General features: G+C 46.2%; 1 protein-coding gene across 1 annotated transcript; it reads right to left on the minus strand.

Annotated features, from left to right (window-relative positions):
• Window positions 1–466: 466 nt before the first annotated feature.
• cyp17a1 (cytochrome P450, family 17, subfamily A, polypeptide 1) lies at window positions 467–26,402 on the minus strand. The gene is made up of 8 exons (XM_072557105.1): window positions 26,012–26,402; window positions 19,356–19,494; window positions 17,642–17,871; window positions 17,349–17,435; window positions 13,531–13,740; window positions 12,252–12,421; window positions 8,572–8,675; window positions 467–3,858 (listed from the first exon to the last, which is right to left on the minus strand). The coding sequence occupies exons 1-8, from the start codon at window positions 26,321–26,323 to the stop codon at window positions 3,590–3,592; spliced, it is 1,521 nt and encodes a 506-aa protein (XP_072413206.1). The 5' UTR covers window positions 26,324–26,402; the 3' UTR covers window positions 467–3,589.
• Window positions 26,403–27,031: the final 629 nt, after the last annotated feature.

Below are 27,031 nucleotides of genomic sequence, written 5' to 3' on the forward strand. Positions count from 1 at the left end.
TTGAAGCTTATTGTATTATGGTCACTACTTCCCAATGGCTCCTTCACTTCAAGGTCCCTGATCAATTCTGGTTCGTTGCACAATACCAGATCCAGAATTGCCTTCTCCTTGGTAGGATCCAGCACCATCTGTTCTAAGAATCCATCTCTGAGGCCCTCCATGAAGTCTCTTTCTTGAGGTCCAATACCATCCTGATTCTCCCAGTCTACCTGCATGTTGAAATCCTCCATAACAACTGTAGTAACATCTTTGCGACAGACCAATTTCAGCTCCTGATTTAACTTACACCCTACATCCAAACTACTGTTTGGGGGCCTGTAGATAACTCCCAAGAGGGTCTTTCTACCCTTAGAATTTCTCAGCTCTATCCATACTAACTCTACATCCCCTGACTCTAGGTCCCCCCCTCCCCCCCCCCACAAGGGACTGAATATCATCCCTTCCCAACATGGCCACCCCACCCCCTCTGCCCATCAGTCTGTCCTTACGACAGCACGTGTAGCCTTGAATATTCACTTTCCAGGCCCTGTCCACTTGAAGCCACGTCTCTGTTATCCCCACAATATCGTATCTGCCAATTTCTAAAAGAGCCTCAAGCTCATCCATCTTATTTCTAATGCTTCGTGCATTCATGTATAGTATTTTTACTTTGTTACTGCCCACACCCTTCCTATCAACCCCTATTTCACTCAACCTTACAGCATGATCCCTTTTTGAGTTTTCCGCTTCATTGATACAGTTGTCTTTCTTGACTTTCCTTGTTCTAACTTTCCCTTCAATTTCCTTCTTAAAGTTCCAGTTTGTCCCCTCCCCCACCGCTATTTAGTTTAAATGTAGCTGTGTTGCAGTAGAAAACCTGCCTGCCAGAATGCTGGTCCCCAAACTTTTAAGGTGCAAACGTATTAAGGGTCACTCAGGAGTAATTCCTTGGGCTGCTCAGGAGTAATCCCTAGGAGCTGCTCAGGAGTAATACATTGGGGGTGCTCAGGAGTAATCCCTTGGGGCTACTCAGGCGTAATCCCTTGAGGTGCACAGGAGTAACCCCTTGGAGCTGCTCAGGAATAATCCCTTGGGGCGGTTCAGGAGTGATCCCTTGGGGCTGCTCAGGAGTAACCCCTTGGGGCTGCTCATAAGTAATCATTTGGGGCTGCTCAGGAGTGATCCCTTGGGGCTGCTCAGGAGTAATTCCATGGGGCTGCTCAGGAGTAACCCCTTGGGGCTGCTCAGGAGTAATCGTTTGTGGCTGCTCAGGAGTAATCCCTTGGGGCTGCTCAGGAGTAATCCCTTGAGGTGCTCAGGGGTAATCCCTTGGGGCTGCTCAGGAGTAATCCCTTGAGGTGCTCAGGAGTAATCCCTTCGGGTTGCTCAGGAGTAATCCCTTAAAGTGCTCAGGAGTAATCCCTTGGGGCTGCTCAGGAGTAATCCCTTGGGGCTGCTCAGGAGTAATCCCTTGCGGTGCTCAGGGGTAATCCCTTGGGGCTGCTCAGGAGTAATCCCTTGAGGTGCTCAGGAGTAATCCCTTTGGGTTGCTCAGGAGTAATCCCTTGGGGCTGCTCAGGAGTAATCCCTTGGGGCTGCTCAGGAGTAATCCCTTGAGGTGCTCAAGAGTAATCCCTTTGGGCAGCTCAGGAGTAATCCCTTGGGGCGGCTCAGGAGTAATCCCTTGGGGCTGCTCAGGAGTAATCCCTTAAGGTGCTCAGGAGTAATACATTGGGGGTGCTCAGGAGTAATCCCTTTGGGCTGCTCAGGAGTAATCCCTTGGGGCTGCTCAGGAGTAATCCCTTGGGGCTGCTCAGGAGTAATCCCTTGGGGCTGCTCAGGAGTGATGCCTTGGGGAGGTTCAGGAGTGATCCCTTGGGGCTGCTCAGGAGTAATCGCTTGAGCTGCTCAGGAGTAATCCCTTGGGGCTGCTCAGGAGTAATCCCTTGAGGTGCTCAGGAGTAATCCCTTCGGGTTGCTCAGGAGTAATCCCTTAAGGTGCTCAGGAGTAATCCCTTGCGGCTGCTCAGGAGTAATTCCTTGAGGTGCTCAGGAGTAATTCCTTGTGGTGCCCAGGAGTAATCCCTTGGGGTGCTCAGGAGTAACCCCTTGGGGCTGCTCACGAGTAATCGTTTGGCGGCTGCCCAGGAGTAATCCCTTGGGTCTGCTCAGGAGTGATCCCTTGGGGCTGCTCAGGAGTAATCCCTTAAAGTGCTCAGGAGTAATCCCTTGGGCCTGCTCAGGAGTAATACATTGGGGGTGCTCAGGAGTAATCCCTTTGGGCTGCTCAGGAGTAAACCCTTGGGGCTGCTCAGGAGTGATTCCTTGGGGCGGTTCAGGAGTGATCCCTTGGGGCTGCTCAGGAGTAATCGCTTGAGCTGCTCAGGAGTAATTCCTTGGGGTGCCCAGGAGTAATCCCTTGGGGTGCTCAGGAGTAACCCCTTGGGGCTGCTCACGAGTAATCGTTTGGGGCTGCTCAGGAGTAATCCCTTGGGGCTGCTCAGGAGTAATCCCTTGGGGCTGCTCAGGAGTAATCCCTTAAAGTGCTCTGGTGTAATCCCTTGGGCCTGCTCAGGAGTAATACATTGGGGGTGCTGAGGAGTAATCCCTTTGGGCTGCTCAGGAGTAATCCCTTGGGGCTGCTCAGGATTAATCCCTTGGGGCTGCTCAGGAGTAATCCCTTGGGGCTGTTCAGGAGTAATCACTTGAAGTGCTCAGGAGTAATCCCTTGGGGCTGCTCAAGAGTAATCCCTTGGCGCTGCCTAGGAGTAATACATTGGGCTGCTCAGGAGTGATCCCTCGGGCTGCTCAGGAGTAATACATTGGGCTGCTCAGGAGTGATCCCTCGGGCTGCTCAGGAGTAATACATTGGGGCTGCTCAGGAGTAATACATTGAGGCTGCTCAGGAGTGAGCCCTCGGGGTGCTCAGGAGTGATCCCTCGGGGCTGTTCAGGAGTGATCCCTCGGGCTGCTCAGGAGTAATACATTGAGGCTGCTCAGGAGTAATACATTGAGGCTGCTCAGGAGTGATCCCTCGGGGTGCTCAGGAGTGATCCCTCGGGGCTGTTCAGGAGTGATCCCTTGGGGCTGCTCAGGAGTAATACATTGGGGCTGCTCAGGAGTAATACATTGAGGCTGCTCAGGAGTAATACATTGGGGCTGCTCAGGAGTAATACATTGGGGCTGCTCAGGAGTAATACATTGAGGCTGCTCAGGAGTAATACATTGGGGCTGCTCAGGAGTAATACATTGAGGCTGCTCAGGAGTGATCCCTCGGGGTGCTCAGGAGTGATCCCTCGGGGCTGTTCAGGAGTGATCCCTTGGGGCTGCTCAGGAATAATACATTGAGGGTGCTCAGGAGTAATACATTGGGGCTGTTCAGGAGTAATACATTGGGGCTGCTCAGGAGTAATACATTGAGGCTGCTCAGGAGTAATACATTGGGGCTGCTCAGGAGTAATACATTGGGGCTGCTCAGGCCTGATCCCTTGCTGCTCAGGAGTGATCACTCGGGGTGCTCAGGTTTCCAATTCATTGCAATGCCCTACCACAGTGAGCTGTGTCATGAAGAGTGCTTGCAGCTGGGGCAACAATTTGTCCTTCAGTTGGGTTACTCCCTATTTTCCCAGGTGTTCCAGAGCTGGAGCTGAACTTTGAACTTTTCTGCTTGAAGGATAATCCCAGCGGTTCCTGCCAAATCTGGCAGGGGGTGACCTTTAGGAACGCTGACCCTGAATCGCTGTAAAAACCAAGACAAGAAGAGGAAGAGCTCCATCCTGGCCAACGTCTCTCCAAGACAAGCCCTGACCCCGGCACCAAACGGCATGTAACTCATGGAAGGTGAATAAATGTGTTTCCCATTTTCATCCAGGAATCGGCCTGGAATACAGAATAAAAGAGGTTCTTTTAAGTTTCATAGTCAACACGATGAAGAATGAGATCACTCAGCCTATTGTATTGGGGTGGCACAGTGGTTAGCACTGCTGCCTCAGTATGCCCAGGGACCCAGGTTCAATTCCAGCCTTGGGTAACTGACTGAGTGGAGTTTGCACATTCTCCCCGTGTCTGAGTGGGTTTCCTCCTGGTGTTCTGGTTTCCTCCCACAATCCAAAGATGTGAAGGTTAGGTGAATAGGCCATGGTAAATTGTTCAGGGTGGTAGGTTAGGTGCATTAATCAGGTGTAAATATAGAGTAGGGGAATGGATCTGGGTGGGTTACTCTACAGAGGGTTGGTGTGGACTTGTTGGGCTGTTTCCACATGGTAGGGATTCTATGTATCCAAACCAGCCCCCTGTAGAACAACCCCACTCTCTACAAACCCCTTGTAAGTTTATTTCACCCAAGTATTCATTCAATTTCCTCTTGAAATAATTGATGGTCCTCACTTCCACGATTCTGATATGGAGCAAACCCCAGACCATAATCCCCCACCATGTGTAAAAAGACTGATTTCCATCCAGTGGGAAGGTGATATTGTGGTGGTAAGTGTCACTGAGCAAGGGATGCAGAAAGCCAGGCTGACACTGTCACCTCCCACCACAGCAGTTTGGGGGAATTTAAATTCAACTCTGCAGCTGAGAGGTAGTCTCAGTGAGGGTGACCATTGTCAATCGTTGTAAAAATTCATCCAGCTGACCCAGGTAATGTTCTGGGGAATCCAGCCTCAAAGCCAGCCAAGGTGGATGGTGGCGTTTGAAGTCAATAAAAATCTGGAATTCAGAGTGTAATGATGATCCTGACATCATTGATGGGAAACCCCATCTGGGGTCACTAATGCCCTTTAGGGAAGGAAACTGCCATCCGTATCTGGTCTGGCCTACATGTGACTCCAGACCCACAGTAATGTGGTTGACTCTTAAGACCATAATGTATTGGAGTAGAATTAGGCCATTTGGCCCATCAAGTCTGCTCCGCTATTTGATCACAGCTAATACATTTCTCAACCCCATTCTCCTCCCCTTCTCCCCATAACCTTTGACTGCCTTATCAATCAAAAACTGAGGGAGATCGAGAGCATCTCTGGATGACAGTTTTAAAGGACAGAGTTCTAAATCGATAGCTTGTGTTGGTATTCATAAGGGAGAGGAACGATGTGGATATAGAAATCCGGGTGAGGGTCTGTGAAATACTTAAAGAAGTTAGGATAGACAGAGAGGAGGTTCGGAATGGTTTAAAAGTTGATATATCTTCAGGGCCGGATGAAATATCTCCCAGGGACAGACAGAACCCCCCTGGTCCTCACCTTGCACCCCACCAACCTCCATATAAATCGCATCATCCACCGACATTTCTGCCACCTACAAACGGACCCCACCACCAGGGATATATTTCCCTCTCCGCCCCTATTTGCTTTCCGCAAAGACTGGCCAAGCCCACTCCCCTCCTGGCACCTTCCCCTGCCACCACAGGAATTACAAAACCTGTGCCCACACCTCCTCCCTCACCTCCATCCAAGGCCCCAAAGGAGCCTTCCACATCCATCAAAGTTTCACCTGCACATCCACTAATATCATTTATTGTATCCGTTGCTCCTGACGTAGTGTCCTCTACACTGGGGAGATTGGGCACCTCCTTGCAGAGCACTTTAGGGAACATCTCCGGGACACCCACAACAATCAACCACACTGCCCTGTGGCCCAACATTTCAGCTCCCCTCCCACTCTGTCAAGGATATGTAGTTCCTGGGCCTCCTCCACCGCTGCTTCCTCACTACCCAATGTCTGGAGGAAGAACGCCTCGTCTTCCGCCTCGGAACACTTCATCCCCAGGGCATCAATATGCACATCACCAGTTTCCTCATTTCCCCTCCCCCTACCTTACCCCAGTTCTAACCTTCCAGCTAAGCACTGTCCTCATGACCTGTCCTAGCTGCCAATCTCCCTTCCCACCTATCCACTCCACCCTCCCCTCCAACCTATCACCTTTACCTCCACCTCCATCCACCTATTGCACTCTCAGCTACCTTTGCCCCAGCCCCACCCCCACTCCCCTCCCATTTATCTCTCCATCCCAAAGGCTCCCAGCCTCATTCCTGATGAAGGGCTCCGGCCCAAAGAGCTGATTTTCCTGCTCCTCCGATGCTGCCTGACCTGCTGTGCTTTTCCAGCACCACTCTAATCTTGATTCTAATCTCCAGCATCTGCAGTACCCCCTTCTGCCTGATATATCTCCCAGAGTGTTGAGTGAAGCAAGGGAGGTGAAAGGAGGGTAATAATTTCCAATTCTTCTCTGGCCAAAGAAGAATGACCAGAGGACTGAGGACAGTAAATATTGTACTGTTATTCAAGAAGGGAACAAGGGACAAACCAGGAAAGTACAGGCCAGAAAGCCTAACCTCGATGGTGGGGGAAATTACTGGAAGCAATTCTGAGGGACAGAATTAATCTGCACTTGGAGAGGCAGGGATTAATGAAGAACTGTTGTTATGAAGGTGTGGGTGTACTGTACTTTTAAAAGAGTTAAAAGCTAGCTGAACTACCTGACAGCACTAAGTGTTCTCAACAAGATACAATGGAACATGTGTTCCAGTAGCTAGTGTAGCTGGTTGCCAGGAGACAAAAACAAATTTGAATTCAGCCAATCAGTTTAAATTATACCCCCCAAAAAAACCAAACTCCAATCAAATTTGAATTGAGTATATTGACAGTATTAAAAGCCAATAACACAATCCGATGCTTTGGGGGGTACAAGACTGGGAAAAATTGAACAGTTGGGGGGAGAACTGCCAAAGACCAATAGATGTAGGCTGCTAGTCAGAACTGTCTGTGAGGTCCCTGTCTAGAGAAGGAGTTTGCACAGAGAAAAACATTGACACTGAACCGGAGAGCAAATCTGCAACGAGAAGATTCCACAGCTGGCTGGTTTTGAAATTTGAAATTCTTCAGTAAATCTCAACTGGGGTGTTATCAGACTAGCATCATAGAAGGGAAAGTAAAAGATACATTAGAGGAAGGAGTTGTAAATCGTTGATAGTTAATTATCCTCTGTCATACTTTAAGAAATAAAGTTGTTAATTTTTACTTTAAATAGTTCTTGGCCTCTCGGATTTTCACAGATTACTGCACGGAATAAATCTTTTCTGTGTTGCTGGTTTACATTAAGCTTGGGGGTTTACCCATGTTGTAGCACTGTCAATGCAGCCTTGCTAAGGCATGTCTAACCAACCTGACTGAATTTTTCAAAAGGCGACCAGTTGTGCAGGTGTGGGAATTCTACGTTGTCTACTCAGATTTTAGCAAGGTCTCTGAGAGCTTCCCACATGGTAGATAGACAGTAAAGGTAAGACCTCAGGGGATACCTGGACAATCGAATCTAGAATTGGCCAAGTGGGTGATGGTTGAGGGGTGTTTGTGTGACTGAAAGCCTGTGTACAATACCTACAGTGATTGGTCTTTAGGCCCTTACTGGTTTTGGTGTATAGAAACTGTTTACACTGGAAGGTATGACAATTGGTGGGGTGCTAGACAGTGAGGATAACCTTAGATAATGGGAGGATGTAGATGGGGTAATTGGTGGCAAACGAAATTCAGCCCAGATATGTGTGGGATGATGCACTAGGGCAGGGCAGAGTAAATACATGAGGAACGATAGGACCATGTAAGGGAGACATGATTGAGATGTATAAAATGGAGAGGGGCAAAGATAGGGCAGACAGGAAGGAATTTTCTACAAGATGCACTGCCGAAATTCACCAAAGATCCTCAGACAGCGGCTCCCAAACTCATGCCTACTTCCACCTAAAAGGTCAAGGGCAATAGATAGATGGGAACACCACCCCCTGCAAATTCCCCTCCAAGTCACTCCAACTCCCGACTTGGAAATATATCACCCCTTCCTTCACTGTCGCTGGGTCAAAATCCTGGAATTCCCTGCCACAACAACATTGTGGGTCAACCCACAGCAGGTGGACTGCAGCTTACCCCCACCTTCTCAAGGGGCAACTAGGGATGGGTAATAAATGCTGGGCCCAGCCAGCAACACCCACATCCTGTGAATGAATAAAAACAACATGGAAGAAACAATAAAAAGGGAAGTTCTGTGGCTGGATGGGAAGCAGGTGAGATTAAGGAGGATGATGATGACGATCAGGGTGTGAGGAAAGAAAGAGGTGGCCAATGGACAAGAAATAAAAGGTCGGTCCAGAAGAAATGGCAAGATCTGAATCATTGCCTCACTTGTTCAAAACAAAAAACAGGAATGGCAATTCAGGTCAGAGATGGGAGAACTTGATGCTTTTTCTTCAGGGATTGTGGGCATTACTGGCAAGACCAGTGTTTTTTGCCCAGCGCTAACTGCCATTGAACAAAGTGGCTTGTGGAGCTACTTCCAAGGGCCGATGGGAGTCAGCCATATTGCTGTGGCTCTGGAATCACATCTAAGACAGAACAGGTAAGGGGGACAGATTTCCGAAAAGGGGATTAGCGAGCCAGGTGGGTTTTTACAACAATTGTGACACTTTCATGGTCTCTATTACAGAGGCTATCTTTCACTTGCAAATTCATTCATTGAACATTATCTCTAGCTGAGCCCACGTGTCAAGATGGATCTTTGGATCGTTATGCCGAGATTACCATTTCACACAGAACTCTCACCTGGATTGAAGTTATCTGGATTTTGCCATTCGTCTTCATCATGATGAATAGCCCAGAGGTTAACAATAACATGGGCACCTTTGGGGACTGTGTACTCATCAATACTGGAAATCAAGAAATTGCAATTAGTGTTAAAATTCTATCTCAAAGGCTCAGAATTTTGTTTTAAATAACAGCCTCTTGGAAAGAAGAGGTTATGATTTCGATATATATATAAACACCATTTTCATAATATCATATTAAAATAGAGATTGATAAATGTTGGTTACTTCTGTGAAAATTTTCCTTCAACAAAAACATCATCAAGTTCTTCTACAATAGTGACCTACACTTAGCATTTATCTATGCTGTTAACAGAAAAATATTTATATATTGCGTTTGCAACAGGAAGCTTATTAATTTTGTTTACTTTCCTAGTGCAATACATCCCCTTGTTTTTGGACTATTTTTAGGCTTTCAGAAAACAAGGCTCTCCGAATTATGGAAGTCTGACTTATGAAGGTGATCTCATACAGGGTTTAATTTTAAAGATCCTAAATACAAACATTTCCTGTACCTCTAAAAGGCTCTTTTACGTTGTTCTGCATTGCGTTCCAACTTGCACACAAATCAACTTGTGGACAGAGCCTGTTCTCTACCCAGAGACTGCCTGAATATCAGGCAGCAACATTATTGAGATTTAAAAGTGTCTAATTGTCCAGTTCATTTAGCTTAACATAGCCAGTTTTGGAACGTAAAGAATTACTGGAAGATTTAAACATACTTAAACAAGTCCAGGTATACCCCAGACAGAGATGTTCAAAATCATGTAGGGGTTGGAGACAGCAGATAGGGAGGTGGGAGGTACAGAACTGAAGTTCACCAATTTCAGCTGATTGGCAAAAGGACCAGGCACAAGATGAGCAAAGATGGTTTACACAATAGTTGCTTTGGATCTGGAATGTAATGCCTAACACTATGTGGCTACATATTCAACTGCAGCTTTCAAAGAAGAATTGGATAACTTTCTGAAGAGAAAATATTTGCAGGGCTACAGGGAAAAGGTAAGGGGTTTGGATGAGCTGAATTCCTCTTGTAGAGAGCTTGTGTTAGCACATTTGTGTTGAATAGTCTCCTTTTACATCATAACCCCCAGTGTACAACTCTAATTGGCATAATGAGACTAGAGGTAACCCAGAGATCAGTGCTAGAGCCTTAACGTTTTGCGTTTGAGTGTTGCTTAAAAAAAAAAGGACACCGCTTTTTAACTTGCATTCTTCAGGACACTTTGCAAGAATACCAAGCTAAATGGAATCAATCCTTTTAAATGAGAAAAGGAGGGCTGATGGGTTGGCAAGTGGATTCTGATTGGTAGAGATTATTCTGGAGAGTGCATCAGTTACAGAATGACTGACAGTTAACTGCTTAGCTTTATCACTTTTGAGCCAGGCAGGACCGCTCTGCCTGTCCTGAAGGATGAACCAGAGAATGGTCACCTGTTCTCGTTGAGGTGGAAGAGGTACACTTTGTTTTCATCTGGAATAACACATGTGGCTTCCAGTACACATAAGTGCACCATATTTCATGTCTGATTGAAATCTTAACTGGGCCGTCAGTGTAATCTTTAGAGGCTGCACTAATTTTTCATTGGCATTTCTTGTGAACTACCCTGATGTGTGTCAGATGAAAAACTTCAAAGAGCTGTCTTTCAGCAGTACTCACGTTCTGGTAGGACCAAATGACAGTTTGCTACATTTCCTCAGTGGTAAACATGAAGGAACCTCTCTCTTTATCTCTCGTTCTCTCTAGTCTGGTGTAGCAGCCTCACTGTCCTAATCAGAGTTTATGCCATGCTATACAGATCAAGGTGAGGAGAATGACCCCTAGTAGTGAGCCGGTGGTGTTGACAGTATTCTGCTGTGCATTTCTCACCTTCCTGTGATGTGGACTGTCTACTGCAGCCACCTTGGAGCAGTCCCACCAACGCTGTCTGTGCAAAATCCTGCGAATCCTCTGGGAAGGCAGACCAGCAGTAGCACCAATGTCCTTGACCAGGCCAATATCCCCAGCATCGAGGCACTCATCCCCACCCCACCCCCCCCATCCCACCAGAGCAGCTATGATGGGCTGGGCACATCGTCCATGTGACCAACACGAGACTCCTCCCAGCACCGAAATGGCAGGCGAGTTCCAGGCGGATGGAAGAAGCACTTCGGGGATACCCTCCAGGCCTCACTGGGGAAGTGCAGCATTTCACAGACACCTGGGAATCACTGGCCCAAAACCGTCCAAAGTGGGGAGGAGCATCTGGGAAGGCATGGAGCGCCTGGAGACTCGCCGTCAGGGAAAAAGCAGGAGCCGAGGGAAAACAGGGAAAGGAATGCACTGCCACACCCACCCCCTTCCCATGACCACCACCTGTCCCCAGTGTAACAGAGGCTGGGTTATCCCATTGGTTTGTGCAGCCACCTACAGACTCACCCTGAGAGTCATCCTCGTCTGTGAGGAACCCCATTGATGATGGTGATGAGGATGATGATGCAATGCATTCTAGCCAACTGCGCTGGACCTCCCACCCCATAGAAAGGAATGGGAGTATGGGAGTATTTGTGTATCGTTCACCCAAGTTTACAGGCAGATGAAAGTCAGCTCACTCAGCACTGATGGCAGGAAGTAGTTCTTCATTCATAACACAGTGGGACTCTCAGAGTCATAGAGATGAACAGCATGGAAACAGACCCTTCGGTCCAACCTGTCCATGCCGACCAGATATCCCAACCCAATCTAGTCCCACCTGCCAGCACCTGACCCATATCCCTCCAAACCCTTCCTATTCATATACCCATCCAAATGCCTCTTTAATATTGTAGTTGTACCAGCCTCCACCACTTCCTCTGGCAGCTCATTCCATACACGTACCACCCTCTGTGTGAAAAAGTTGCCCCTTAGGTCTCTTTTATATCTTTCCCCTCTCACCCTAAACCTATACCCTTTAGTTCTGGACTCCCCAACCCCAGGGAAAAGGCTTTGCCTATTTATCCTATCCATGCCTCTCATAATCTTGTAAACCTCTATAAGGTCATCCCTCAGCCTCCGACGCTCCAGGGAAAATAGCCCCAGCCTGTTCAGCCTCTCCCTATAGCTCAAATCCTTGAACCCTGGCAACATCCTTGTAAATCTTTTCTGAACCCTTTCAAGATTCACAACATCGTTCCAATAGGAAGGAGACCAGAATTGCACGCAATATTCCAACACTGGCCTAACCAATGTCCTGTATAGCCACAACTCAATACTCTGACCAATAAAGGAAAGCATACCAAAAGCCTTCTTCACTATCCTATCCAACTACGACTCCACTTTCAAGGAGATATGAACCTGCATTCCAAGGTCTCTTTGTTCAACAACACTCCCTAGGACCTTACCATTAAGTGTATAAATCCTGCTAAGGTTTGCTTTCCTAAAATGCAGCACCTCGCATTTATCTGAATTAAACTCCATCTGTGACTCCTCAGCAAACTGAGAATTTAAAACTGAGAATGATACATGTTTCTTAGTTAGGGGCACTCAGGAATATGAAGCCAACCAGAATAATTCAAGTTACAGACCTGCAAGGATCAAGTTGCATGGTAGAACATATTCAAGGGGCTGACAGACATCCATCTGTTCCTGTGTTCCCAGTAAAGAACTGAAGAGGTGTTTACCTGGAATCTACCAGAGCCACATGTGGAATTAGCAGAGGGGAAACAGGCTGGATCCGCAAAACTTCACTGATAGTTGCACTGAGAAAGTGCAATTTGTTTCTATCACTCAGTTGTGGAGTCCTGTTTAATCCAATTTGGCTCTCAATTTCCTCATGTATTTTTTTCTGTACCTGTGGTGTAAACAATGGGTTACATTGTTCAGTTGTCTTACTGGTTTAAATACCAACTGACATGAAACAAATGACCAAACAGTACCTTTTACAAGGTATTCTATAATGTTTTTTACTTCTAGTGAAGGACTTCTGAAGTAGGTATCTACTATTATGTGTCAAAAACTGTGATGCTGGAAAAGCACAGCCGGTCAGGCAACATCCGAGCAGCAGGTGAGTTGATGCTTCAAGCATGAGCTCTTCATCTTCACCTTCCTGCTCCTTGGATGCTGCCTGATCTGCTGTGCTTTTCCAGCACCACATGTTTCGACACTGATCTCCAACATCTGCAGTCCTCACTTTCCCCCAACTATTATTATGAAACAACATATTCTCCAAGACACATTCCATGGGAAACATGTTTGTATGTGTGTTTGTGTGCACATGCACATCTGCCTGTTATTGATGAGTGTATGTGCGATTGTGTGCATGTGTGTATCTGTCAGTATATGGGTGACTGTATGTGTGATTGGGTGCATGTGAGTCTGTCTGTAGAGGACTGTACTTGTGGTATATGTGTGTTTGTGTGTGTACATGGGGTTGTGTGCATATGTGTCTGTCTGTAGGTGCCTGTTTGTGTATCTACTGCATTTGTTTGCATGTGCGTGTAGGTGCGTGTCAGTGAGTACATGTATGCTTGCATAACTGTGAGCGTACACAAGTACATATTTCAGTGTTTATATGTGCATTTCTGTATGTGGCTGTGCTTTTGAATATAAGTTCATGTAGTAAAGTAATGAATAGCTAATTTCACAGTCAATTTATGGGGGAATAAAACATCCCCATTAAAATACATTTTACGTTACTTTCAGAAACACTTTTCCTAAGGATTAGGACCTTCCCATTCGGACATTTGATAAGAAATTTGGGAGTAGCATTAAAGGGAGCTGCAGACGGAGACATCTCTTCTGTATTAATGTTTTAAAATGAATTTCTCCCCAGTTTTTTTCAACGAGCCCCAGCTGTGACTGTAGAAGTTACCCAAACGTTATATTGGCTTTACCGTTCACTGGGAGATCTGCAACTCTGTAATCCCTGTTGCATATTTTAATTTAAAATGTTTATTTCACCTCAGGATAGTGAAGCAGGTAAATAATTGTCCATGCGAGGGTTGTAGCTGTGGTCTCCACCCCTGCTCCAAAAATATCCGCCACTGTCATTTGTAAATGGTCATCTGTCAGTCTCTCTTCATACTTGGAATTGTTATTATTCTCTGTGTTGTGCTTGGCTTTCAGCAAAATGTCCAGCAAATCATTCAAAGAGTGACTGTTATAATTCGCCTGGAAAGTGAGATGGAGGAGGTTAAATACGGGATTGGCTGTTCATAAAAGACACCCCCCCACCCCCACCCCTGTATGGATTGTGGTCAGGTCTTGATTTGATTTTGACACTCACCATGGAACAAAAGTGGACAGAGAATAGCCTCAATGTGGCTCAGCTGTCTCAAAGGATGGAACCAAGAGGAAAATATTAGACTTATTTTAGCCGAACAAGCTGAATGAGTGAGGAGAGCTTTACACGGTAGACAGTTAACTTTAGACTCGAACATGGTTTCAAGTGAAACCCAAATCCCACAGCAAGAACATACAGGTGTAATCAGAGGGTGGGGAGTGTGAGGAATAAGCTGCCAGAGGAGGTGGGTACAATCACAACATGTAAAAAGGTATTTGGATGACTACATGAACAAGAAGGGTTTATGAGGGTGTGGACCAAATGCAGGCAAGTGAGACAAGTGGGATATATGGACGAGTTGGACCAAAGGGTCTGTTTCTGTGCTGTACATCTCTCTGTGTGAGTAGTTCACGAAAACATTGGAACTGATGTCAGAGGAAGTACTATCACACCAGGATGATTACCTGGTTTTGAGTGATTCGGTAGAGAAAACCGTTTAAAGGTCAGATCAATGCCTTGGCTTTCGATCACTGGGATGAACTGGATTCCAAGGGAGTTTGTGGGGAAATACAATGGAGGAAGCCAAAGGGTTGGTGTGCTCTGAGGGACCTAAATTCAACCACAAAACCTGGTGAATGGGGTATAATACAAATATAAAGTCATCCTGGTCCGGCTCTCTCATGAGGGAGAGATGACTGGCGATGAGTGACTATGCCTCAGGTGAGGGTGAGAGGGCAGAATCTTCATATGGACCTGAGTACAGTCAGTGGCACCTTTCATCATAACACCGGCTGTCCAACCAACTGAGTGATAGGACGAGCATTAGAATGGAATATATCCATTGGGTAAGCAACATGGTGGTATACAAAGCCTTGGAAATGACAGTGTTCACTTCCTGTCCTAGGAGGGGTGGTGTTTCACACTGTAACCTGTATTTTAAAAAAATCAACTTGTTCAGTCAGTTTATAATACACCTCCTTGGCAAGGGGCACTACCACCAACCAATCAGACCCCTTGAGCACATTCTGGAATGATGCCGAGAGATACTAATTAATAGTAGTAAGATAATGGGAAAGTAAGTTACCAATCCCAATTGCAAACAGAGTGCCCTTCCCTTGATAAAAACAGTACCGTCATGAATCAGTTGCTCTCATTAAGGGTGGCACAATTGGCAGGAAATGTTTAGTGTGCGGTTGGGGAGCATTGTGCCAGCTCTTGACAAACACTTCCAAGGAAGCTGAAGATTTTGATTTCAATATCCTTTGTTCTGTTGGATACCCAACCATCAGGGAACCAGAAATGAGAATAACAACTTACACATGGAAATATACTTACATAGGACAGGGCAGTTTGGTGGGATTTACTCAAAGAACAATCTAATTGGAAATCTTGATAACATGAAAGGGAACTGCTATTATAGAGAGAGTTCCTGCTGGTTGGGGAGTCTCACACTGGGGATATTGTCCACAAAATTAGTGCCAGACCTTTCTCTGCCACAGAAATATTGAATATTTTCAAGAAGAAGTGAGGTATAATTCTTCGGGTTAAAGGAATGAAAGGGCATGGGGAACAAGTGGGACGAGGGAACTGAGTTTGACGGTCAGCCATAATCATTTGAATGATGGAGCAGGCTCAAAAAGGGCCAAGCGGCCTACACCTGCTCCTGTTATCTATGCTTCTATATTTGAAGAGTGTAATTAAGAAACACGTGGTGTAGAAAGTCTGGCAAAAGTTTTGGAACTCTTTCTCATAAATACCAAATGATACTCAATCAATTGTTAACTTTGGAACAAAGATTGATGGGATTTTGTTGAGCAAGTGGAAATGGGAGCAAGGTGGAGAGGTCTATTTGGTTCACCGATCAACTACCATCACACAGAAGGGCCCAACACACAGAAGGGCCCAACACACAGAACGGCCCAACACACAGAACGGCCCAACACACAGAACGGCCCATCACACAGAACGGCCCAACACACAGAACGGCCCAACACACAGAACGGCCCAACACACAGAACGGCCCATCACACAGAACGGCCCAACACACAGAACGGCCCAACACACAGAAGGGCCCAACACACAGAACGGCCCAACACACAGAACGGCCCAACACACAGAAGTGCCCAACACACAGAACGGCCCAACACACAGAACGGCCCAACACACAGAACGGCCCAACACACAGAACGGCCCAACACACAGAACGGCCCAACACACAGAACGGCCCAACACACAGAACGGCCCAACACACAGAAGGGCCCAACACACAGAACGGCCCAACACACAGAACGGCCCAACACACAGAAGGGCCCAACACACAGAACGGCCCAACACACAGAAGGGCCCAACACACAGAAGGGCCCAACACACAGAAGGGCCCAACACACAGAACGGCCCAACACACAGAACGGCCCAACACACAGAAGGGTGGAAGTGTTTTGAGGGAATGAAATGGCCCAGACCAGGTCAATGCACCTGATTGCCACATGATGGAGATTCCCATCCCATCACCTGAAAAGTCAATGAGGGATGTCTTCTCACCACAGTGGCTGCCACATGGGATTTTAACCCTTGCTTGTGAGTTTATTGACCCATATCCACGCTAGGGACGGAGCAGTGGCTTCTGCAGAGACTACAGAAGGCCGCTGAAGAAGAGGAGCTCGGATGGGAAGGGGGTCGGTAGTATTGGCAGGACTGGGCTGATAGGCCACACCAAGGGCAGAGGGTTGGGGCGGGAGGGGGGGGGCCTGTGTTTGAAAGGATGGGGGCAGTGGGAGGGGGGGGGCAGTGAGGGAGTAAAGATAAGTTATGATCTTAGGGACAGAAATGGGGTCAGAGTCAAAGAGAAGGCCCTTCAGCCCATTGAGTCTGCACCAGTCAACAACAAGCATTTAAAAACTTTCTACCAAAAACAGAAATTGCTGGAAAAGCTCAGCGAGTCTGGCAGCATCTGTGAAAAGAAATCAGAGTTAATATTTTGGGTTGAGTGACGTTTCTTCAGTTCGACCTGAAATGTTAACTCTGATTTCTCTCCACAGATGCTGCCAGACTCGCTGAGCTTTTCCGGCAACTTCTGCTTTTTGTTTCTGATTTCCAGCATCTGCGGTTCTTTTGGTTTTTTTTTAACTATTTTCATCCCACCTTCCAGCGTGTGGCCCTTAGCCTTGTGTGTCTTGACATTGCAAATGCACATCTAAATACTTCTTAAATATTGTGAGGGTTTCAGCCTCTACAGGCAGCGAGATCCAGATTCCCACCACCCTCTGGGTGAACAAATGTTTTCTTTACATCCCCTCAAAACTCGGAAATGCAGCCACTGCATTTGCAAGCCCACCCTCCAACTGTGGTGCAGGGGTGGAGGGCATGCTTACACCCCCTCCCATGTGTTTGATTTGTTGACTGATGTGAAAACACATGCCACATACAATAGTACACATCCACCCTACTGCTGCCATTACATCAGTGAGATGGAGGCTTATGCTCCACACCAAAATACCTTGTGGTCTTCATATTTCTTCTGAAGGATACTGTCTCGGACTGCAATGCTTTTTTTCAGAAGTCTGAGACCTTCATTGGGAAATAGCTACGAAGGAAGTAACAGAGAGACAATCTGTGATAGAGATTACCACAGGATCTGCAATCAGAAATTAATCATTTACAATCAGAGTCTCTTGCATCCTATCCATAATCAGAATTACCAAACACTGTCCACCATCAGGGATTATTTCAATTAGGGGTCAAAACAATCTAAGAAGTTACAAAAAGAAGTTGCAAGTCAGAATGGAGTACCTGCATCCAGGGGAAGATGTCTACTAGAGCACCCCTTCCGACATTATCCACAATGCCTTGGCTGTACTGCAGCATCTTCTGAAACTCTGGGTCTCCTCTCTCATACTTGGAGTTGAAGCACAACAAGCAGACGACATTTGTGACCATTCGGGTCACCTCAGGCATTATGTCCACTTGGGAGTCAACGAAGTGTTCAAGCATACTGCATGCTGATTGAACTTCTCGGCAAACTGCTCGTCACCAACCCAAACCAAAAACAGAGGAAAATGGGTCACTTGAACTAGCACTGCCACAACATGAGCTAATGTTTTCGGAGTGAAGGGAAATGTGATTGGTTTGAACAAAGAAAATGAACAAAGGAAAAGAAACAAAAGGCAATCCTATTAGAGAGAACTTCCTCGAGTCAGCTTTCCTCTTGGTTCCTGTTTGTTTCCTCTATCTTGTTCATCTTCATTCCTGGTTATATCTCATGAAGACACTTTGGGATCTATCTCCTCACTTGTTTCTTCACATTCATTTCTCTCCATAGATCGAGTCATACAACCCCTACAGTGTGGAAGCAGGCCATTCACCCCATCAAGTCTGCACTGACCCACCCCCTCCCACAAACGGCATTCCACCCAGACCCCTCCTACCTTATCCCTGTAACCCTGCTAATCTATCTAGCCTGCACATCCCTGGACAAAGTGGACAGTTTAGTTTGGCCAATACACCCTAACCTGATGAGTCTTGGAAGGATTTTGTTAAGCTGCTTATCGCATGAACATTCCTTTGGCTGACAGGTCCTGGAGTAGCTCTTGAACACAGTGCCTTCTACCTGAGAGGTCAGTGTTGCTGCCAAGTGGGCAACTCCTGCCTCCTCCTTGTGATCTAAAGGCACACCAGACATGAACACTTGTTGCAAAACTAATTTCATTTTGCTTAGGGCTGCTTTATTAAACTACACCATCACCTTTTCCTCCCAAATTTCTAAAGATATTGCCAGTACATCAGGTACATTGTACTGCAGTTGTTTATTTACTTTCTGGTGTTTCAGGCCAATGGCTGTTATTCATACCTGACGCTATACAGTACAGGAGCAGGAAGTTGTTCATTTGCATATTATCATCAAGGGGAGGTTATGACCTAGTGGTATTATTGCGAAATTATTAATCCATAGACCCTCATGCTCTTGGAACTTGGGTTCAAATCCTGCTAAGGGTAGACAGTGAAATTTGACTTCCATAATAATTTGGAATTATATATCTAATGATGAGCTGCTCTTGCTCACAGTGATGTAGTGACACTTTAACTGCCCTCTGGGTAATAAATGCTGCCCTGGCCAGTGATCCCATGAATGAATTGTAAACAAATACTCACGTGTAGCTGTGGAGAACACAAATGAGCAGGAGCTCTGTCTAACTTTCTCTAATTCAACGTAGGATGGGTCAGGTTTCATGAATAGGACTCATCATCACTCTGGGGAATCATTTATTCATTTAAGTTCAATAAGTTCCCATTAAATTTTGTCTTTCTGTTACAGTGCACAATCAAAGACTGTCCGACCCACTTAATATTTTAAAAAGGTGTAGACTTGATCAAGAAACCCACACGGAAATCAGCAAAATCAAGAACCGTCACTTGTGTCAGTGAATCTGTTGCTCACTGTTAAACACCTTGCACCATCAGGGGAGTCTGAAAGAATTTACCATTCACAACTGTTGTATATACTCACTTATTTTCTCTAACGATGTAGTGCTATCACCCTTCAGGTAGATAGCTGAATGAACAAGCTTCCTGTGAAACTTCCAGCTGGAGCTATAGTTTCCAAATGCAATATCTTTCCCAACTCTGGAGAGCAGATTGCTAGTCAGCTGAACAAAGAAAATATATTATAGGTTTGTTTTAACATTTAACCATTGTGCTATAATGATTCTGGGAGAGCTGAGGGTTGTACTGGGTTGTCAAAAGTAAACCTTGTGTACCTTGTGAGCTGCCGGAGAGGAGGAATGAGAGATGGGAAGATGTGACCATTAGGTTGATTAGGATGAGTCAGCATGGATTTCTGGAGGGAAAATGGTGTTTAACAAACCTGCTATAGATTTTTGAAGAGGTAACAAAGACTCGATGAGGGTAACACTTGGTGGTATACATGGATTTTCAGAAGTGTTTGATACAGTGCCACGCAGTAGACTTATGAGGAAAGTTATAGCTCATGAAATGAAAGGAAATGATACAAAATTGGCTGAATGTTGGCAAACAGAGTTATCAGAGCTGAAAATGTGTTGCTGGAAAAGTGCAGCAGGTCAGGCAGCATCCAAGGAGCAGGAGAATCGACGTTTCGGGCATAAGCATGCCCGAAACGTCGATTCTCCTGCTCCTTGGATGCTGCCTGACCTGCTGCACTTTTCCAGCAACACATTTTCAGCTCTGATCTCCAGCATCTGCAGTCCTCACTTTCTCCTAGAAAACAGAGTTATCAACAATGGTTATTTTTCAGGATGAAGGAAGATTCTGAGTGGAGTTTCCCCGGAGTCACTATTGATTTTTATCATGATTTGGAGATGCCGGTGTTGGACTGGGGTGTACAAAGTTAAAAATCACACAACACCAGGTTATAGTCCAACAGGTTTAATTGGAAGCACTAGTTTTCGGAGCGCCGTTCCTTCATCAGGTGGTTGTGGCACTGACAAAAGTTGTCACTGACTGTGACAACTTTAATCCTTTTACAATATCAATAGCTTTACAATAGCTTGGGCCTGAAAGTGCAGTGGAGCCAGGATCAATTGAGGCATTCAAGAGGCATCTGGATGATCATTTCAATAAAAATAATATGCAAGGGTATGAGAATATAGCAGGAGATTTTCACTAGGTAATGAGCCAGTACAAGTATGATGAGCTGAATGGCCTCCTTCTACTTCATGATATTTTTGTTTCTCCCAGAGATTGATGGCAGTGGGGGAGGGCGTCTGAAATACGCTGTCTGCGGGGGTAGCAAACCTCACAATCATTAAAAAAGTACTTGGATAAGCACTTCAACTGTTGTGCTTTGTACAAGGCTACAGGCCTTGTACGTGAAAGTTGGACTAAGATCCATAGGGGTATAGTTAGTGTCATGGAGATCGACAACACAGGAAAGGGCCATTTGGCCCATCACATCTGTGCCAGTCAAAACCAACCAACCACATAACTATTCGTCCCATAGCTGGAAAAAGCACAGCAGGTCAGGTAGCATCTGAGGAGCAACAGTCAACATTTCAGGCTTAACCTTTCATCAGGAGTGGGGAGGGGGATGGGGGCTGAGAAATAAGTGGGGGGTGGGGCTGTGGGGAAGTTGTTAGGATAGCATTAGGGGTCTTCACTATCCCCATAGCTTTTATGCCTTGGCATCATATCCAAAATGCCAAAGTTTTAGTGGTACAGACTCGATGGACCAAAGGATCTCTTCTGTACTAAATGATTCTATGACTCTATGAACACGTATGTGATCCTGTGACATGAACAGCACAGTTTACTATACATCCAAGGTTCTTTCTGTGCCACCAGATGATGTTGTAATCTCTGAGAACACTAGGGGAGCCTGTGCTACATTAATACACGATGTGGAGGTGCCGGTGTTGGATTGGGGTGGACAATGTCAGGAGTCACATGATACCAGGTTATAGTCCAACAGGTTTAGTTGAAATCACAAGCTTTGGGACACTGCTCCTTTGTCAGATGAAGTGACTTTACCTGACAAAGGAGCAACGCTCTGAAAGCTTGTGATTTCAAATAAACTTGTTGGATGATAACTTGGTGTTGTGTGATTTCTAACATCAATACAAATTGAGATTGGTTTTAGTTTTGTTCAAGTGTGTGTGTTTTTTTAGATTTGTTTTAGATTTAGACATGTGTATTTAAATACAGGTTACAAGAGTACAGTGAAAAGTGCACAATGTCACCACAGCCACCGCCATCTTAGGTACAAAATCTTAGTTACAGAAATAGAGAAATGAGTTAAAATGGTATAGAGCGTTAGAGAAGTACAGCACAGAAACAGACCCTTCGGTCCAATTTGTTCATGCCAACCACATATCTTAAATAAATTGCCAGCATTTGGCTCATATCCCTTCAAACCCTCCTATTCATAGACCCATCCAGGTGCCTTTTAATTGAACCAGCCTCCACCACTTCCTCTAGCAGCTCATTCCATACACAAAGAACAAAGAATAAAGAAAATTTACAGCCCAGGAACAGGCCCTTCAGCCCTCTAAGCCAGAGCTGATCCAAATGTACTGTCTAAACCTGTCGGTCAACTCCTGAGTGTTTGTATCCCTCTGCTCCCCACCTACTCATGCATCTGTCCAGATGTATCTTAAATGAACCTACCGTGCCTGCTCTATCACCTCTGCTGACAACGCATTCCAAATGCCCACCACCCTCTGTGTGAAAAGGTTACCCCTTAGGTCTCTTTTAAATTTTGCCCCTCTCACCCTAAACCTATGCCGCCTAGTTTTGGATTTCCCTACCCCAGGGAAAAGAACTTGTCTATTCACCCTATCCATGCCCCTCATGACTATAAACCTCCATAAGATCACCCTTCAGTCTCGAAAGCTCCAGAGAAAATAGTGCCAGCTTATTCAGCCTCTCCCTATAGCTTAAAGGTTCCCCATGGGAGATGACTAACAAGGTTAGATCTCATGGAATACAGGGAGAACTAGCCATTTGGATACAGAACTAACTCAAAGGTAGAAGAGGGTGGTAGTGGAGGGTTGTTTTTCGACTGGAGGCCTGTGACCAGTGGAGTGCCACGAGGATCGGTGCTGGGTCCTCTACTTTTTGTTCCATAAATGATTTGGATGCGAGCATAAGAGGTACAGTTAGTAAGTTTGCAGATGACACCAAAATTGAAAGTGTAGTACATAGCAGGATCTGGACCAGATGGGCCAATGGGCTGAGAAGTGGCAGATGGAGTTTAATTCAGATAAATGCGAGGTGCTGCATTTTGGGAAAGCAAATCTTAGCAGGACTCATACACTTAATGGTCAGGTCCTACAGAGTGTTGCTGAACAAAGAGACCTTGGAGTGCAGGTTCATAGCTCCTTGAAAGTGGAGTAACAGGTAGATAGGATAGTGACAAGGCTTTTGGTATGCTTTCCTTTATTGGTCAGAGTATTGAGTACAGGAGTTGGGAGGTCATGTTGCGGCTATACAGGACATTGGTTAGGCCACTGTTGGAATATTGCATGCAATTCTGGTCTCCTTCCTATCGGAAAGATGTTGTGAAACTTGAAAGGGTTCAGAAAAGATTTACAAGGATGTTGCCAGGGTTGGAAGATTTGAGCTATAGGGAGAGGGTGAACAGACTGGGGCTATTTCCCCTGGAGCGTCGGAGGCTGAGGGATGACCTTATAGAGGTTTACAAAATTATGAGGGGCATGGATAGGATAAATAGACAGTCTTTTCCCTGGGGTTGGGGAGTCCAGAACTTGAGGGCATAGGCTTAGGGTGAGAGGGGAAAGATATAAAAGAGACCTAAGGGGCAACTTTTTCCACACAGAGGGTGGTACGTGTATGGAATGAGTTGCCAGAGGAAGTAGTGGAGGTTGGTACAATTACAACATTTAAGAGGCATTTGCATGGGTATACGGATAGGAAGGGTTCGGTGGGATATGGGTCAGGTGCTGGCAGGTGGGACTAGGTTGGGTTGGGATATCTGGTCGGCATGGACGGGTTGGATTGAAGGGTCTGTTTCCATGCTGTTCATCTCTTTGACTCTATAAATCCTCTAACCCTGGCAACATCCTTGTAAATTTTCTCGGAATCCTTTCAAGTTGCACAACATCCTTCCTATAGGAGCGAGACCAGTATTGAACACAATATTCCAAAAGTGGTCACACCAATGTCCTGTACAGCTACAACAAGACCTCCCAATTCCTATAGTCAATGCTCATCCAATGCTTTCTTTACTATCCTGTCTACCTACGACTCCACTTTTAAGGAACTATGAATCTGCAATCCAAGGTCTCTCCTTTCAACAACACTCCCGAGGAATTTACCACCAAGTGTATAAGTCCTGCCCTGATTTGCCTTTCTTAAATATCCAACATTATATCTTGCTCAGAGACAGAATTTCTTTGATGCTGCAAAACTGCAAGTACTGCCAACCTGGTATGGCACATGGAGAGAGAAGCAGTCATCCTCTCAAGAATGCTGCTGGCTTTTTTTTAAGCCTATTAATATTGTGTGCACTGAACAGACCTCCCACACATCACCACTGTACAATAAGCCAGGGGTCCCAGGGTGCAGTGGTAGCCTGGGTTTGAGTTTCGGTCTAGGACTTGGTGGCCAATGAAGGAGCAAGGTTCGTAATGCATCTGACCTGACATCTACTTGTGAATCTTTCCAACACACACCAATAGTTGGTAGCAAGAGTGGGCAGACTCCTGTTTATCCAAGTGATGACAAACACTTTTCACAACTCCAGGCTACAACACTCGTGCACATTGCCGGTGTGCCTGGGGTGGACAGCATGGGGACCGAGTTCCCCATTCTGGCTGGAGTGGACGCAAAACCTGGCTCCTTGCCTGACCCATGGTGCTGTGGTCAGATACACATAAAGAGGTTCAGAAAGCACGGCAGGCATTATCTAACTGTGTAAATGCTGTTCCTTCTCTGATCAAGAGAAGGTGTTAAGGAGAACAGCCAACCTCGTGGATTGTTCTGTGAAGTATAAATTGGGTGACTGGGACTAGAATGTGCCTTCAGCAACACAGACATCTCACTCTTTAGAACCCCTCAATACCTACAGGTGAACTTCCAACTTGGCAGCTGCCGGAATCTTAGCCTAGTTGAAGCAAATTACTGGAGATGATAGACACTAGGAGAGGAGTAGGCTATGTCAGAAGTCACATGACACCAGGTTACAGTCCAACAGGTTTATTGAAGTCACAAGCTGTTGGAGCATTTTCAAATACATCTGTTGGATTGTAACCCGGTGTCATGTGGCTTCTGACTTTATCTATCCCAGTCCAACACTGGCACCTCCAAATCATCCCAGTTTCTATGTTTCACGTCAGAGAAAGGAACAAGTGGATATGTTATAAAATTAAAGAAAGCAGCTTATGAGGAGACTCATGTGGAGAATAAACACAGGATAGAACAGATGGACCGAATAGCCTCTTTCTGGTCCATATGTTGTAATTCTGTTCAAAGTTGAGGAGTTTGACATTTTCAATGTGCTGGGAGGCACTGAGTGAGGGAAGAAGGTACATTTTGATGGTGGGAAAACAGAGAGTAGAGAATGAACTGTTGGAGGTTTGTGGCAGGAATTCTAAACTCATCCCAGGATTGTTTGGACCAGGTATGGAATTCAGGTTCCATACCAGAATAAATTCCTCACTATTTAATGGTCCACAGGTTCAGTCAAAAGAATGAATAGACTTGTACCACTTTCATTTCTAATAATTGATGGCAGGGATACAAACAGAGCTATCCAAACCTCCAAATTGGTTCAATTTGGACTGAGGGGGCCATGGACAATGTAAGGAGGTGTCAACAGTGAGGAGATGAAAACCTTGGCAGTGGGGATTTGTCAAGAAGGCAAGCGTGAAGATAATGGTGTGCAGTGCACTTCACCCCAAGTGAATGGGCTGTGGTTTGCGTGCGCTGCTCCCTGGCATTACTCACCCACCGTGAAGCCTGGAACACCTTTAAAAAGCACAAGGACAAACAGCTAAAGCCAGACTGTGCGGACAGGCATCCACAGGAGAGTGAGAGAGAAAGGGAGAGGCAGGAATAGGAGGAGGCTCCCGGAGAACATGCGGGGGGATGTGGTGCCGAATGGCCAGTTCTTCAGGATTTTGCAGAAATAAAACGAAAAGCCTGAGCAAATCCAGGAATGGTGAATTTGGGCATGTCGAGGGGTTGGATCTGTGCTTCTGAACATCAATGCAGGCAGTCACAAAATCACCACAAGACAATAAGCAAACAGATCCCATTATCTTCTGATTTTATCCCCGTCTGAAATTCAACAGAAGACAGTCTCATTGTTTTTTATTTTGCCAAGGAAGTTTCAACCTTCCAGCAAAAATAGAACCCAACAAGACAGCCACCGCGTGTTTACAAGTTAATTTCGTTACACGTCGAAATTGCATTGTTAAGAATCACACAACTCCAGGTTATATTGGAATATTAGCTTTCGGAACGCTGCTGAAACGAGTTCCCTGATGAAGGAGCATCGTTTCGAAAGCTAGTGCTTCCAAATAAACCCGCTGGGCTATAACCTAGTGTTGTGTGATTTTTTTTTAAGTTTGTATACCCCAGTCCAACAGCGGCACCTCCACAACATTAATCACTGAACAGAATGAACTATATTATTGCAACAATAACGTCCCCATTCGAAAAGTTTACCATGTCGGGTCTCCCCGCAAAGGCTTTGCCCTTTTTCACCAACACTTCCCTGGCATCTTGGTAGTTGTTGATCACCACCATATACCGAGATCCCATCCTCAAGGAGAAGATGCTGCCGTACGATTTCTGGAATTTCAGAAACTGCAGGTGCAGTGGGACATCACTCCTCAAACTCAGCAAGCTTCCAATCAATGGCCACGATGGCAAGCTCTTGGGAAACCTGGCTGCATTCCACCTGTCCTGGGCGTTTCGGGTTAAAAGGAGCAGCAGCAGGGTCACACTTAGGAAGAGGAGTGCCTCCAACAGGGGCATTCTGAAGCTGTGTGTGTTCTCTGCAGTGGATCCAACAGCGGCAGCACGCAGCCTTTATATTTACTGGGCACTTGATAACGGTGCAGCCTTCCACACTGCTGAGATAACCCCTCTGCCTGCGAAATCATGTCAACCTCAGCAGATATTTCCCATTCCCCTCCCTCAACCTCAGCCAATCCCATTCCCCAACCCGCAAACATCTCTCAACCCATTCCCCCACCCCCCACCTCCAAGGTCGGCCAATCCCATCCCCCCACTCCACAAACCTCAGCCAATCCCATTCCCCTACCCCCAAACATCTCAGCCCATCCCCCCCCCCCCCCAAGGTCCGCCAATCCCATCCCCCCCACTCCACAAACCTCAGCCAATCCTATTCCCCTAACCCCCAAACATCTCAGCCCATTCCCTCCCTCCCCCAAGGTCCGCCAATCCCATCCCCCTACTCCACAAACCTCAGCCAATCCCATTCCCCTACCCCCAAACATCTCAGCCCATCCTCCCAAGGTCCGCCAATCCCATTCCCCCACTCCACAAACCTCAGCCAATCCTATTTCCCTACCTCCAAACACCTCTAAACCCATTCCCCACCCCCAAGGTCAGCCAATCCCATTCCCCCACTCCACAAACCTCAGCCAATCCTATTTCCCTACCTCCAAACACCTCAAACCCATTCCCCCACCCCCAAGGTCAGCCAATCCCATTCCCCCA

The sequence above is a fragment of the Chiloscyllium punctatum genome, chromosome 38 (genome assembly GCF_047496795.1).
Source record: "Chiloscyllium punctatum isolate Juve2018m chromosome 38, sChiPun1.3, whole genome shotgun sequence".
Classification (NCBI taxonomy): Eukaryota; Metazoa; Chordata; class Chondrichthyes; order Orectolobiformes; family Hemiscylliidae; genus Chiloscyllium; species Chiloscyllium punctatum.

Excerpts from the sequence above, each read along its gene's own strand:
- cyp17a1 (XM_072557105.1), bottom strand. The coding sequence starts at position 26,323 with ATGCCCCTGTTGGAGGCACTCCTCTTCCTAAGTGTGACCCTGCTGCTG. Across the intron at positions 17,436-17,641 it reads ACATCTTCCCCTGGATGCAG|CTATTTCCCAATGAAGGTCT; the intron begins GTACTCCATTCT and ends CTTCCTTCGTAG. Across the intron at positions 13,741-17,348 it reads AGAAATATGAAGACCACAAG|GCGAATTATAACAGTCACTC; the intron begins GTATTTTGGTGT and ends CTCACTTTCCAG.